This window comes from Alnus glutinosa, chromosome 6 (assembly GCF_958979055.1).
Source record: "Alnus glutinosa chromosome 6, dhAlnGlut1.1, whole genome shotgun sequence".
Taxonomy (NCBI): Eukaryota; Viridiplantae; Streptophyta; class Magnoliopsida; order Fagales; family Betulaceae; genus Alnus; species Alnus glutinosa.
In genome coordinates, this window is record NC_084891.1 from 3,541,780 (window position 1) to 3,558,075 (window position 16,296).

The window sequence follows — 16,296 nt, forward strand, 5'->3', positions numbered from 1 at the left end:
AGCACTTTTGATGACTTCAATTCCTAAGAAGAAATTAATAGGACCAAGATCTTTCACAGCAAAGTCATCATTTAGAGCATCCAATGGCAAAGGCATCTCTGATGACTTTGAGCATGTAATCAAAATGTCATCAACATAAATCAGAATATACATAGTAAATTCAGGAGACTTGTATGTAAACAATGATGTATCAGATAGAGAACCTTCAAAGCCTAGTTGTTGGAGCTTTGTACTTAGCCGTGAAAACCAAGCTCTGGGAGCTTGTTTTAAACCATATAATACTTTTTGAAGTTTACAGATGTGGTTTGGAAATTGAGGATGTGTAAAACCGGGTGGTTGAGCCATAAACACATTCTCAGTCAAATGCCCATGAAGAAAAGCATTATGTATATCTATTTGATGCACAGCCCAACCAAAGGAGAAAGCAATTGATAAAACCAAACGTACTGTTGTTGGTTTGATGACCGGACTATAAGTCTCTCCAAAATCAATTCTAGGTTGTTGATGAAAACCTTTTGCTACTAACCGAGCTTTATACCTGTCAACGGAACCATCCGCTTTCCTTTTCACCCGAAACACCCATTTACAGCCAATGATGTTTGTAGCAGAATCATTAGGAACCAAAATTCATGTCTTATTTTTCAGGAGAGCGTCAAACTCTTGATTCATAGCTTGCCTCCAATTTTCATCTTTAACAGCGGATGAATAACATGTTGGTTCAAAAATATCCGAGTTCACCGTAGCAAGAAGAGCATGAGGCAGGGGATATTTAACTGTGCCATCTGTATGTTGTTTGGGCATTGAAATGTTATTCTTGGAACGTGTGGTCATGGGATGAGTGACATGTGAATTTTGTCTTGTAGGTGCAGTAGGTGGTTGGGATAAAGTATTTGGTGATTAGGAGGATAAGGATGCTGTTGTCATGAGATTAGGTGAGGTAGAGACATGTGGATTATGTGCTGGTGATGCTGGAGGTGTTTGTGATATAGGAATTGATGATTGTGAGGATAAGGGTTGTGGTTGGTGGACAAGTGATGGTTCATGACTTTGTGTTGGTGAAGGTTGTTGTTAACAAGGAAGCTGTTGTACGAGGCCCATATGTAATCATAGAATGTGATTCAGAATTGTCTAAATTAGATATTGAGGTGGAATTAGAATTAGACACGACAGTGTATGGAAAGTGATTTTCATTGAACACGACATCTCTTGAGATATAAATGCGTGAGGAGGACACATGATAACATTTATAACCTTTATGTATTGGACTGTAGCCAAGAAAAATACACTTCATGGAACGAGGTTGAAGTTTATTTGAAGTATAAGGACGTAGATTTGGCCAACAAGCGCATCCAAAAAGCCGGAGAGAAGAGTAATCCGGTTGGGAATTAAATAGCACAATAAATGGAGAATTGGTTTTGAGAAGTGGGGTTGGCATGCGATTAATCATATAGCAAGCAGTGTGTTAGTATTTTGGCCTTCATCTGTGTTTGGACAAAATCACTTATGTGTAAAGATGCTGTAAACAGGGATTCCATTTTCAAAGTGATGTCAAGTTAGAAGAAATTCAAGTTCCCTGTCAACCGTCCGAACGATGTGTCATCCCATCCGGACGCCAATCTGTCTACTGCTCCATCCGTTCAGACGACGTGTCATCCTATCCGGACGCCAGATAGTCTAGCATCATTCGTTCGGACGACGTGTTCCTTCGGTCCAGACCCCTACACTGTATCGAGAAGCTTCTGTTCCAACTTGCATCCGTCCGAACATTTCAGCAGCACGTCCGGACGCCTATCAGTTCTCGAACGGTTCACTGATTCTTTCCAAGTTCCAAGAAAGGGAAGATCAATCAACCGTCCGGACGATGAGGCATCCCGTCCGGACGCGTGTCTCCGTAAGGCAAGAATTGCAGTAGTTCACAATTGACCGTCCGGACGCTGGTGCATCGTATATGGTAACTGTCGATTCAACTTCAACCGTCCGGACGTCTCCCCCTCATGGTCTGGACGCTCCTCCCCCTTGGTCCGGACGCGCGATGTCTGTTATGGAAATTACTTGCGGCGGACGTGCGACCGTCCGGACGATCGAACCATCCCGTCTGGACGATGTTCTTATACAGGAAAGATTTCTCCGTGAAAATTTCAAAAAAATCCTGTCGCACAATTGTCCGTCCGAACGGCCATGGTCCACCGTTCAGACGGCTCCCAGGCATATTTTGCCTGACGCTCATTCTGACCCCCAAACTATAAATAAGGGTCCTAGGCACTTAGAGCCGCAAGAATTTGGTATTGAATTCCACAACTGCTCAAAGACGTGATATTTCCTCTGAAGCCCTATTCAAGTGTTCTATTGCTGTGCTACAACCGAAGTCTATCTTAGAGGTCGGCTCTAAGGTAAGGAGTTCCATTGAAGAACCCTTCAGGTAGGAGAACCTGGTTGGGAAGCGTTCGTGTTGGGTTACACGTCAGAGATCAAGATACAACCACTGCATCGGGTATATGTGAGTGTTACTGTCTTGTATCTAGCTTTGTCTTCTGAATAGTGGAATTCCTGGGTTTGGCTGTCCCGGAGTGGTTTTTCTCTTAACTGAGTTTCCACTTCGTCAACAAAAATCTGTGTGTCATTTATTTTCCGCTGTGCTTTAATTTTTGTTGACACTTGTGCACACACACTTTTATTTGAAGTCAATTTCAATTTTCACAGTGGAAAAAGCATCATCCCAAAAAGAAGATGGTAGATTTGCATGAGACAAAAGAGCAAGACCGGTTTCAACAATATATCTATGCTTCCATTCAATTGCCCCATTTTGTTGGTGAGTGTAGGGACAAAAGAGACGATGATTTATGCCTTGAGTATTGAGAAATTTATTGACAGAACGATATTCACCACCCCAATCAGATTGCACAGATTTGATTTTGGACTCAAAATAACATTCAGCATATATTTGAAATTTCTGAAAAATGGAGAGGACATCACTTTAACAAGAGATGGGATAAACCCATGTGTAGCAACTAAAAGCATCTAAAAATGACACGTAATAGCGGAAACCATTCCTAGAACACAATGGAGTAGGCCCCCAAACATCAGTGTAAATTAACTGAAGAGGTGATGTGATCCGTGTTGATGATGATGAAAATGGTAGTTGTGTGCTTTTGGAGCCTAAGCACGCTGAACATAGAGAGTATTGCTTATTGCTAAATATTGGAAGTTTAAAGGAAGATAAAACATGACGAACAACTTTCAAGGCAGGATGGCCAAGCCGAGAATGTCATTGAGACACTGACACACACTCACCCATGAAAGCACAGGGAGTGCGTTTTTTATTGGAATTGGAATAGACATAATACAATCCATGATTACTCGGGCCTCGATGAAGAAGCTTCCCCGTAGTTCAGTCCTTTAAGAGAAAATAAGATGGATGGAATTCAAAAAATGTGTTAGTGTCTTTGGCAAATTTCTAGACAAAGATTAAATTTTTGCAAATGTTAGGCACATGTAGGACATCAAAAACTTTAAAATTGAAGGATGGTGAGATGAGTTTGGATATTCCAACATGTTTAACTGAAATCCCAGCCCCATTACCTATTTTAATCTGATCAGGTCCTGAATACGCATCTGCTCTAACATTGAGATTGGCAAGCTCGGAGGTTAGATGATGCGTAGCTCCAGTATCCGGATACCAATTTGAATATGAAGAATTCTGAGATGAAGTTAGATAAGCTTGCATCTGAGATTGGTTATCTGGTTGAGGCATGTTATCATATCTCTGATAACATGTTGCAGCAAGGTGTCCAATTCGATTGCAAAGCTGGCAAATAGGATGCGGGGATTTATTGAAGGAAGATGTTTCTCTTGCACATCCTCGGCCTTTGTAGTTGTTGGAGTTGCTGGAATAGGTTTGTCCTGCAGGTGTGGGACTATACTAGCTTCGATTGGTGTAAGATGAACGTCCTCCTCGTGAAGGGTATCCTCTTGAAGCAAAATTAACACCTGAAACATCGAGATTCAAAGAAGAATTATTATGCTCAAGATGATTATCATGTGCATGTAGAAGACCATATAGTTCTTCTAAGGAGATTGGATCCACACGGGTTGTAACTGATGTTACAAATGAGTCGTAGTCACTGCTGAGTCCAGCCAGCAGAAATGAAACAAGATCAAACTCATTCAATGGTTGATCTAGGGCAGCCAACGTATCTGCAAGACCTATGAGTTTCTGAAAATAATCAGCAATGGACATATCGCCTTTCCGGATTGTAGCTAGTTGATAATGAATTTGGAGAGTGCGGGATTTGGCTTTTGAAGTAAACAGAGTCTTCAAAGTGACCCATAACTCCCTTGCAGTGGTGCATTTGACGACATGCACAACTACAGTCTCAGTGAGTGAGGAAATGAGTATGCTGGGCACAAGCTGATCACGCATGTGCCAATGAAGCCAAGCGCGCTGGATTTTGGGTGACAGTAGTAACAGTTTCAACTTGACTTGTGACTATTGATGGTGGAGGATCGACGGAGCCATCAATATAGCCTTGAAGATCTTGGCTTTTGAGGTATGTTAGGATAGCTTTTTCCCATACTAGGTGATTGGTACGGGTGAGTTTGTGAGGGAATGGTGACAGTGGAAGCAGGATCCATGAAAAAAAAAAAAAAAAAAAAAAAAAAAAAAAAAAAAAAAAAAAAGGACGTTTTTCTCTTGGAAATGCTCTGAGACCATGTAGAATTCTACTGAATTTGAGTTGTTCTGCCTTACCATAATCATGGCTAAGGGTTTGAATGTATAGAAGAATTAGTTACATGAGATAACTAGAGATTACAAGCTAATAAATTCAAATTACAAATGAGAGTAATATCTGGAAAACTGTTAGGATTAACTAATCCTATCTTTATCTTGGTTTGTTGAAGTCGAGGTAGCATTTGAATTCAAAATAACTTTGAGAGAGTTATCTCCTTATAACTCTCTAACAAAGCTAGCAAGGAATCCTTTTTATAAGAAGAGGGGGAACATAACGTTCATAGCTACTTCGCGCATGATCAACGTGGAAATTCCTATCTTAAGCATTAGATTAAGGTTGTTAATTGGTCTTGGATGAATCACGAACATTTTGGTCGTCGATGAACAATAAACGTCAAGACATGTTGGATGAATCACGAACATCTCGGTCATAGTACTCTTGTGTACGTTTTTCTGTTTTCGGATGGAGGCCGTTACAATAAATTAGGGAAAATGATAGAAAAACTGTGTTGGTCTTATGCCAATCTGTCTTGTGAGAGTGTGATGTTGTGCACAAAGAGTGCTGTAGATCTTGTACATTATAGACGTAGAAGTTGCACTTGGGGCCCACGAAAGATTCTTCCTTCATTAGTAGTTAAGGAAAGCACAATAACAATCTACGTTTCACAACTACGTACACACCTCAGTCAATCAGTCCTCAGCCATGAAGGTAGAATGATGATTAATTTCAAAAGTTGAACAGTCCAACTCTTAAAACCCTGTTTTGACTCAAATTCCTCATCGTATACTTCCAAGTTGTAGGTTCACACCTCACACGCTCATGAAAAACATGACACTCCCATGTACGTGAAAGCTGACATTATATATGCACTCATGCTTATGTCTGTCCGGTTAGAATACGAAATGAATGATTAAATTTATTATTGTTGATATGACATTACAACTAAGAGTAGTACTAAAAGATGGACTTATGTCCGCTTTAAATTTTTTTAAAATTGATGTGATTTTTTAAATTATTATTAATTATATAATAAATTATTATTAAATTTTAATTTAATAATAATTTTAAAAATCATATCAATTTTGAAAAGACTAATCTAAAAAGATAGGTTTATCGAGCTCGAGCCAATGGCCCTAATCAGGCCAAGGAATCGAGTGTGACAACCCACTAATAAGAGTCATTGGGAGTGGGGCACAGAGAATGGCCACCCCCCACTCTCTTCCTAACTACCAACGAACACAGTGGCGGACCCAGCCTCCCAAATATGTGATGGCCAAATTGAAAGAAAAAAAATTTGGGGGGGGCAAATCTAAAAAAGTAAACAAAATTAAGGAAAAAATTTTATTTTATTTTATTTATTTTAAAAAATTTTATATTTTTTTGAGAAAAATTCTGGGGGTTGGGGGAGCCAGGCCCCCCCTAGCCCCCATGTAGGTCCGCCATTGAACGAACATAAAATTCAGTGCAACATCAGATCACGAATGATAGCCTGCCTACCAGTATGCCATAATCCAAAGTCACACCATATCAGGACCGTAATTTGGCGCCACAATTGGTCAAGGTCGTATCCCACCAGGAAATGACCTTTAGCCAAGGCTGTATTCTGTTAGAGGGCACCCCACATAAGGGGAAGATATGCTATCATTTCAAATATAAAACATCAAAAAAATCATTTTAGACTCCAAATTGTTATTAATCAAATTATCAAACAAATCAGTTGTTAAGCAAGTCACCATAGATGATAGTACCACAATCCAAATTAAGCGTAAAATAAAACAGACATAAAGATTTTGGTGATGAAGTAAAAACCTTTTGAAGAACTCTTAAAATGTAGAAACCACCTTGGGTGCCAACCAACCTCAAAGGTATCCACTGTATAAGATATGTGCTACAATTAGACAACTTACAAAACCTTTGTAAACCTTAACTCGGCTTGCAACTTTGGCAAACGATCTGTTCACCTCTCACTGCAATGGCTCCATAACTTTTGGACTTCTTCTATAGGAATCACTTTCATGAACAAACCTTATCAGCTACAACCAAAAACTATGGTGGCTAAAGGTTTTTCTGCGGTTTGGTTAATGAAGAACAAGGAGAGGTAATAAATTGTTTAAGATTCAATGGTGTTTAGAAGCCTTCCCAAGAATAATAAAAAAAAAAAAAAAAAAAAAAGCCTCAAGGTCGATCTTTTGAAAGTCGTAGCTTATGAGCCGAGAAGAAAATTGAGGTTTTAAAGAAAACTCAGCTACAATATTTAAAACTCATTGGCTGGTTTGGTCAAATGGAACTTAAGTTCATCGATCAAACTTTTAGAGTTTGCAGATTCACAAATTGATTTAGTTGAAGGAAAATTCTCAAAAAAAAAAAAAAAAAATATTCGATGAATTACGACGTCTAATGATATTTTGAATGAATATTACAAATAACAATATCTTTAAAAAAAAATAATAATAATAATTAGGAACTAAATTTTGACCGAAACTTCCCAACGTACTTTATTCTCCGTGTTGATTATGGTATGACATTACTCCCCATGCACTCAAGAATTGTACTGGTCGGTGCATGTTACATGCCCTTGAAAAGCAACCTATCAATGAAAAGCACGGTTAGATCACAAATTACGGACCTGTACCAGTGTTTTAGGCGTTATTATCGGGGTGCGGCTTTCTGAGCGATCTTCAAGGAACGGTTCGGTAGTGCACGTAGTTTGTGTCTCCATGTGCATCCAACCGTCGAGTAACAAGTGGATTTGGGAGTTATGGTCTGGCCATGTATTTGTAGTTGTTTTTTACAGCTGCTCTATGTTTTAAGATCAGCACCTGGTCTGTAAAAGCTATCTTATAGCTCAGAATGTGTGTCCTCTCCTAGATCTAGTAATAGTTCATGTACCGTAGAGGCATTATTCTATTGTCTAGGTTGTTTTTAGCAGTTAAGGTCTTTTATGGTCTGAGTGTGACTTTGCCCGGTGGAGGAAACTCTCACCTTAGTGCCTCTGACTTGGTTTATTAGGGAATTTTTGTAACCTTGGACATTTGACCATTTGATTTTTTTCTATATATTGAAAGGGATCTTTGAATAAAAAATAAATTAAAAATAAATTTTACAATAGAAAAAAGTGTATTGATTGACATATTCTAACAATCTTTTAAACCTAGTTTTGTTGATCTTTTGAGCAACTTAATAGTGTCATACAACCACCCTAAACCTAAATTTTGTAGCATTTCGTAAACTTTTGTAAGGACAGAGAATCCTAATTAGCCAAAAGAAAAAACAAGTGCAATTTGAAAAACTTTCTGGTCTGAAAGCCAATCCCTCCTAAAGTTCTTTCTTTTGCTCATGGGTTCAGAAGAATGATAAGTTAGTTAGCCTTCTTGGAGGTGCTACAAATGCCGGAAGGTTCCCTTCCTGTCCAATACTTGGGAATCCCTTTAATTACTAAAAGGCTTTCGACTTTTGATTGTGAGGTTTTAGTTGCCAAGATATTAGGAAGAATTGACCCTTACTTGGTGAGACACCTGACTTTTGCTGGCCGGTTGCAGTTAATTTCTTCGATTCTCTTTAGCCTTCAAGTTTTTTGGGCAAAAATTTTCATTTTGCCTAAGAAAGTTATCTGGATACTTGAACAGAAATTTAATCGTTTTATGTGGTGTGGAAAAGATTCTAAAGCCAAGGCAAAGGTGGCTTGGGAAAAGTTGTGCTATCCTAAATCTGAGGGGGGGTTTGGGCTTAAGAGGCTTGAAGAGTGGAATCGTGCAGCTATGCTGAAGCATATTTGGAATCTTTTTGCCCAATCCAATTCTATTTGGGTTGCTTGGGTGGATTTCTATTGGCTTAAGGGGAGGAGCTTGTGGAATATTTTCATCCCCAAAGTTTGTTCTTGGAGCTGGAAAAAGTTGCTCAATCTCAAGGAAGTTGCAAAGGAGTTTATTAGCTTTATAGCGGGTGAGGGTAACTCTATATCTGTCTGGTTTGATCTCTGGCACCTAGCTACACTACAAAAAAAAAAAAGGCATTTTGAGCCATTTATATTGGAGCCGTTTTTATAAAACGGCTCCAATTTGAAACGTTTTCAATGAAAACGGCTCCATTTGGAGCCATTTTTTTAAAAGGTTTGTAACTTGAGCCGTTTTTCTAAAATGGCTCCAATTGGAGTCGTTTAAATTAGAAACGGCTCAAACTTGAGCCTATTTTTAAAACGGCTTCAAAAAATTAGAGCCGCTTAAAATTAAACGGCTCTATATGGAGCCACTTTAAAAAAAATGGCTCCATTTTGAGCCGTTTAATTTTAAGCGGCTCTAATTTGAGCAGGACTATTTAAAACATCAATATTAGTTAGAGACATTTTTAGGAAAATGGCTCTATTTTCAGCCCTTTTATAGAAAACGGCTCCATTTTCATCCCTTTTATCTAAAACGGCTTTAATTGGAGCCGTTTCAATTTTGAGCCCTTTACAAAATGGCTCAATTTCCAGCCGCTTTAGATAAATGGGCTCCATTTAGAGCCATATTTTTGTAAAAATGGCTCCATTTTCAGCCCTTTAATTTTATCAAAGAAAGAGTCCAATTTTAAAAATTAAAAACAACACCATTTATAATAATTCTAGCCATATATACTAAAAATAAAAGTAATTAATATATATAATCACAATGCCCAAAGGTGAGAAACAAATTAAAGCCCGACCGACCAAATTAAAGGTCATCGAAGTGAACTAGAGATAAAGAATTAAAAATTTAACTTGGTTTCGAGAAAGAAACGACCGCCGGAGTTGGCGTGTGTAAAGCATGCATGTGCCTTCTCTGGGAACCCCTTTAGCGATGGACAACCTTTATGAGCTTGGATCAGCACCTTCCAAGGCCAGAGATAATAACTATAGCCCACACACATATAAAACAGAAGATCTAAACCACAAGCACGTGTGGGTCACACACCAACCAGAGACAAACCACACGACCTCATTAAGTGTCAAAAAAAGGCCGGCTACTACACCTAGACAGTTTTTGTCGGATAAAATCCAACCGAGTATAAAAGATCGGACTTGCCTTAAAGGCTAGGAGAAAAGCACCGGAATCGGAGATGTGAAGCCTCTCTCTCCCCGACGAACAAAGCTTTTAGGTTTCTCTCTCTCTATAGAAACTTCAAACGTTCTTTCTCTAAAGAGAGAGTAGAGTACTTGGTTAGTATGGCAATATATGTATATACATGTACACACACATATACATATTATATACTAATTAAACATATTAATAACTAACTATATATTTATCAACAGATTACAATTAATATTTATTGATTTGTTGTGATATATGTATATATATATATATAGAGTAAAAATTGAAAATAATTAGAGTCATTTTAGGCAAAACGGCCTCTATTTAGAGTCGTTTTCTAGTAAAAAACGACTCCAAATGGAGTCGTTTTGTAATGACCAAAACGACTCCGTTTGGAGTCGGGAGGCATTCGCGCGGGACACAGTTCTATCCCGCGCCTCTCTTCTTGTCATTTCGCATTTATTGCGAAAGTTGATTTTTTTAAAATCAACGCCTCTCTGATCCCCATACTATCTTCTCCCCCTCCGGCCATCTTTGTCTCTCTCACGCTCTCTCTCGACATCTTTGTCTCTCTCTCTTTCTCTCTGTCTTCTCCGTCCGGCCATTTTAGTGAAGCCGGCCACCCAGTTCCTCTTGATCGGCGTTCTCCTCTCCCCTGCACAGCGTTCTAGCTGTCTCTCTTCCGGTCGTCTCTCTCCCTCGGCGGTCTCTCTCTCTCTCTCTCTCTCTCTCTCTCTCTCTCTCTCTTTCTCTCTCTCTCTCTCTCTCTCTCTCTCTCTCTCTCTCTCTCTCTCTCTCTCTCTCTCTCTCTCTCACTAAAACCCCCACCACCGGCTACCCCGCTGGAAGGCCGGGTAAGTCCCTCGGTCTCTAGCTCACTGTTCTTCCTTGTTTAGCTCTCTCTCTCTCCCTCACGTTTTCTCTCTGCAGGTGTTTCCCTCACAGCTCCGACCGGCGAAGAACAAGAGGTCTCTCTCACAGCTCCCTCACGCTTTTTTAATATTTATTTTTCATTTATTTATTTTTTAAATTTTTTTCTGCTTTATTATTTTTACATTTATATATTTCATAAAATTAAAATACATAACAAAAACTTTATATTCATAGACAGTGTAATAATCTATATATTAAAATAGCAATCTAAATATAAATGCTTATTTACACAGTGTAATAATCTAAAAATAAATTAGTATAAAAATTTGATTCATACCTAAAACTTTTTAGGGAAGAAAAAAATATTGTAAAAAAAAAAAAAAAAAACTAAAAAACATAGTAACAGTGTAATACCCTAGTATTTTCTGGTGAATTATGAATGAAAACAGTGGTGGAGCTATGATTTTTGTTCGGGAGAATTAATTTTTTTTTTAAATAAAAAAAAAAGTAAATAAGAATTGATTCAAAATATTAAAAAATACAACTAACGAAATAGATAAATATAGTATGCAAATAAAAAATCTAATAACAGAATTAAGAATTTAACTTGGAGGCCGGATTGCATTATACCCAGGTTGTTGAATCATGCTCCAACTTAAATTTGACCCATTAAATGTGAAAATAAATTCATGACCTAGGACCAAAGAAATTTAAGAAGAGGTCGCGTTGTTTTAGATAATGCTCTAGGTTATCAACTTCTTTTTTCAATTCTTTGCCAAAAAAAAAAAAAAGATTCTAGTAATCAATTGAGGACCGTTTGTGTATATAACACAGTCCTTAATTTGTGTTATATATTTGTAACCATTTTGTGTATTGTAATGTGGTAAGATAAATATGGACAAAAGTTGGATGACGAAGTGGAAAGGTTCGAGGGAGTATATGGAAGGGGCCGAAGAGTTCGTGAAGTATGCAGTTACGAACTCCAAAAATAAAAATTCAATTGTGTGTCCATGCAAGAAGTGTGGTTTGAACAGGAGCTTACGGCCAGAAGAAGTATATGACCATTTGACCGGTGGAAGGGGAATTATGCCTAATTACACTGAATGGATTTAGCATGGGGAGAAGATTAGGTCTCATGTACCTAGTAAAGTAAATGTTGTTGAATCTCCCAAGCCGGCTCCGGCTGCAAATATTGTACCAATACCCAACGAGTCAAGAACGATGCAGACGATGTTTTTGGCATGCATAGTACTCGGGCAGACGATGATGAGTGTCAAGTGGAAGTGGAAGCCGATTATGTACCTGAAGCAGTTGATGAAGAGATCGATGAGAGTGCTAAGAAATTCTACAACTTGGTTCAGGATGCAAACAAGCCACTTCATGATAAAACACAATATAGCAAATTGTCAGCTATTGTTCATCTATACAACTTGAAGTGTGTGGGTGGACTCAGTAATACGATTTTCACATTGTTGCTTGAGTTCATCAATGAGATAGTACCAACAGATGAGCCAGCTTTGCCTAAAAGTATGTATGAGACAAAAAAAATATTTAAGAGACTTGGGGCTTGGATATGAAAAGATTCCGGCTAGTTGAAATCATTGTATGTTATTCTGGAAGGAAAATGAGAAGTTAGATACATGTACAGTGTGTGGAGCATCAAAGTGGAAGGACGAAATTACTGAAGAAGATGGGTCATCCCAAACATTGAAGAGACGGCCAGTAAAGGTGTTGCGGTGGTTTCCATTGGCTTCAAGATTGCAAAGGTTGTACATGTCACAACATACCGCTTCCCACATGAGGTGGCACGCTGATGGGCGCACAAAAGATGGTGTGCTCAGGCATCCAGCAGACGGTGAAGCTTGGAGAACATTTGATACACTACACCCAAACTTTGCATCAGACCCACGGAATGTTAGGCTTGGTCTAGCGTTGGATGGTTTTAACCCTTTTGGGAACATGAGCACAAGCCACAATACTTGGCCTATCATGTTGGTTCCATACAACCTACCTCCTTGGATGTGCATGAAACAACAGTATTTCATATTATCTATGATTATTCCAGGCCCAACTGCACCAGGAATGAATATAGATGTCTACCTACAACCTTTAATATCAGAGTTACAGGAGTTGTGGAATGTAGGTGTACGGACATATGACATATCCAAGAAGAAGTCATTTGTTATGCGGACAACATTGATGTGAACAATAAATGACTTTCCAGCGTATGCAGATTTATCTGGATGGAGTACTAGGGGTCAACTGGCATGTCCTTGTTGTATGCATTCAACGAGGTCAACATGGTTGACATACGGGCATAAATATTGTTATATGGGGCATAGACGATGGTTGTCTGCCGATCATAAGTGGCGACAGATGGCAAAAACCTTTGACCGTAAACAAGAGCTGGGTGTTGCGCCTATTATTCCAGATGGCCTTGAAATCCTACGACAATTACAGGGATTTGATATTGTTCATGAAGACACAAGAAGAGACAAACGACAAAAAACTGTGCAACAAGGTCATGGGGCAAATGAGACCGCAGTATGGAAAAAGAAAAGTATTTTTTTCACATTGCCCTATTGGAAGGATAATTTGTTACGACATAACCTTGATGTGATGCACATCGAAAAAAAATGTGTTGGATAATATCATTGGGACCCAACTGGACATGAAAGAAAAAACAAAAGACAACCACGCAGCACGTTTGGACTTACGTAAAATGGGTTTGAGAAAAACACTTCATCCATTCACAAACGAGAGAGGCAAAACATATCTACCAGCGGCATGCTACACGATGTCTAAGGAGGAAACAATTAATTTCTTAAAAGTGATCAAAGATGTTAGAGTACCCGATGGATATGCCTCCAATTTGTCCCGTTACGTGAACCTTAAAGCCCGTACCATTGTTAGTATGAAGAGTCATGACAACCATATACTCATGCAACAACTGCTGCCAATAGCTTTGTGTGGATCCTTGGAAAAGAAGGTTGTGAAACCTTTGATAGAGTTGTCTGCATTTTTTAGGGGTATATGTTCAAAAACATTGACGGAAGAAGATCTAGCCCGACATGAAGTTGAAATCCCTATCATATTGTGCAAGCTTGAAAAACTATTTCCTTCGGGCTTCTTTACAATTATGGTTCATGTTGTCATACATTTGGTTCGTGAATGTCGACTTGGTGGACCGGTACACTATCGGTGGATGTATTCGGTTGAGAGGTAATTATGTATTCTATGTATATATAAGGGTTTTTTTTTTCCCTTTATTGTCTCAACGAGGTAATACAAGAGATAATTATGTTTTCTCTATGTAGGTCCCTTGGACGATACAAATCCCTAGTGCGCAACAGAGCTGCACCTGAGGGTTCTATAGTGGAAGGTTACTTAGTGGATGAAATGATCACATTTTGTTCGCGGTACTTAGAGAACGCACTCACAGTCCACAATAGGCCTCAGAGAAACCCTGATGAGGCTAGGGGAGCGGTAACACGAGTAACCCTTAACCAACGCACATTGACGCAGATCCATCGATATATTATTTTTAACTCGGACGAGTTCCTTCAATTACGCACGTGAGTTATATTTATTAATACATCTTACTTTGGCTCAAACATACACTTGTTTATTCTAAATGTGGACTGCCAACATATAGGACGCACCTGGATGAGCTGAGGCACGACTCCAATAGAGGCCGACTATTGGACAAAGAATTGCACCGACAACATAGGGACACATTTTGTGTTTGGTACCGTAACTACGTAAGAATTTCATATGGTTTTTCTATGAGCAACATTTTATTGTATATGTAATTTTCTATATCTCGCCAACTATAAGCAATTTTATCTCAAATCGTAGGTCAACCAAATGGACCAAACACGTAGAACTGAGTTAGGGGATAAGCTTGTATGGCATTCTAAAGGGCCAATTGAAACAGCCTTCGAATATAACCGATATGTAGTTAACAGCAAGCTGTTTCGCACTGTGGCCCAAGATGAAGAAAAAACAACCCAAAATAGTGGCGTGTGTGTGCCTACAGTTGATGGCGATACCTATTATGGGAAGCTAACTCGAATAATAGAGGTAGAGTACTATGACACGACTAGGTATGTGCTATTTAAGTGTGATTGGGCGGACATTAGAAAGGATAGAAGATGGTCGGAGGATGAGTATGGTATAACACTTGTGAATTTCAAAAACCTAATACATACGGGAGATAACATTTTGGATGATCCATACGTATTATCTTCACAAGTATCCCAAGTATACTATGTCCATGACGACAGGAACCTAGACTGGTGTTGCATAATAAGGACTAAACCGAGAAACGTGTATGATGTTGATGAGGGAGAAGGGAACAATGATGAAGATCTCAACTACCATGAGAGTGAGCCATTGAACTTGAACATTAATCAGGATCCAAATGATGTTGATTACGGTGAAGACCTTCATTATGCCCGTAGCAATATACCTGCGATCGAAGTAGTACAACCACAATAAAGTAGCATGCATGTATGACTTTGTTTTTTCAATAATGTTAAACTGATATCAAATTACATTAAACATATTGAGTGATTTCTATATTTACATTTGATCTGACACTTTATATATATTTGTGTATTTTGTAGACTGATATGGTAGACAAGCCACCTCCAAAGAAGAAAGTTTTTTCACGGATCCCAATACGACTCTTTTCAGAGTCTACACCTGAGATAGAGACATCTCAACATCTGGCTGAGATAGAACACGATGACCACCCACCTTCTCCAAGTGCAATCATGGTTGAGGAGCCTTTACAGTACGCCATCGGATACGGCTGATGGGTTTGTAGAGTCTTTTGATGATATTGATTCTACTATATTGGCACAAGAGACTGAGCGGGAACGAGCTCAGTCTCAAGAGTCTGATATGGAACGAGCTCCCACACAAGAGTCTGAGAGGGAACAAACTCTCAATATTGGCGTACAATTGGATAGTCGACAAGTCCGTACGATAGGTATGTATGTTACACTTGATATATATGTAGTCTAGGCTCCAAATATTTTACTTGATTATTTAACTTATATACACATATAATTTTTTATTTTTTTTTCATCTGTTTAATTTAAATACAGATACAGATAACAATTTCCACATCAGAGATATTAGCTCTCCAATCGCCCTTTGGACAATACCCGCGGGCGAGAAGGTGGTCATCGATTTTAATGCGACGTGGCAGCCAATTGGCACGAGTGGCATGAAATTTAGCCGACTAGGGGCGAAATATGTTCGGAGTGGGAAGTTTGTGGGGCTAGGTGCCCAAAACTGGAGGAAGATACTGCCTCAGGCTAAAGAGGACTTGTGGGCCGCCCTAATGGTATGTAAAACAAGTTATTTACAAATTTATTGCGATGAATATATATTACAACATGTACATAGTATATAAATGTTTTTTTTTTTTTTTTTTTTTTACTAATTTGTAGCAAAAATTTTACATCATGCCTGATGCACCAATGAATGAGATCAAACGGATAGCAATGACAGACTTCGGGTATAAACAAAAAAAATTTTAAGTATAGGGTGAAGAAGGCTATAAATATACAAGCCAATGATACTCGCGAGACCATTATTGAGTCGACACCCAACATCACGGAGTTCGATGCTGA

At 38.7% G+C, this 16,296-nt stretch overlaps 1 protein-coding gene across 1 annotated transcript; it reads left to right on the plus strand.

Annotated features, from left to right (window-relative positions):
* The first annotated feature begins 13,448 nt into the window (after window positions 1-13,448).
* LOC133870636 (uncharacterized) lies at window positions 13,449-15,151 on the plus strand. Its single transcript, XM_062307800.1, has 3 exons — window positions 13,449-13,873; window positions 13,969-14,137; window positions 14,510-15,151. The coding sequence occupies exons 1-3, from the start codon at window positions 13,449-13,451 to the stop codon at window positions 15,149-15,151; spliced, it is 1,236 nt and encodes a 411-aa protein (XP_062163784.1).
* Window positions 15,152-16,296: the final 1,145 nt, after the last annotated feature.

Coding starts and splice junctions, on each gene's coding strand:
- LOC133870636 (XM_062307800.1), top strand. CDS start 13,449: ATGTCTAAGGAGGAAACAATTAATTTCTTAAAAGTGATCAAAGATGTT. Junction 13,874..13,968: donor TGGATGTATTCGGTTGAGAG/GTAATTATGTAT, acceptor TTCTCTATGTAG/GTCCCTTGGACGATACAAAT. Junction 14,138..14,509: donor CTGATGAGGCTAGGGGAGCG/GTAACACGAGTA, acceptor CTCAAATCGTAG/GTCAACCAAATGGACCAAAC.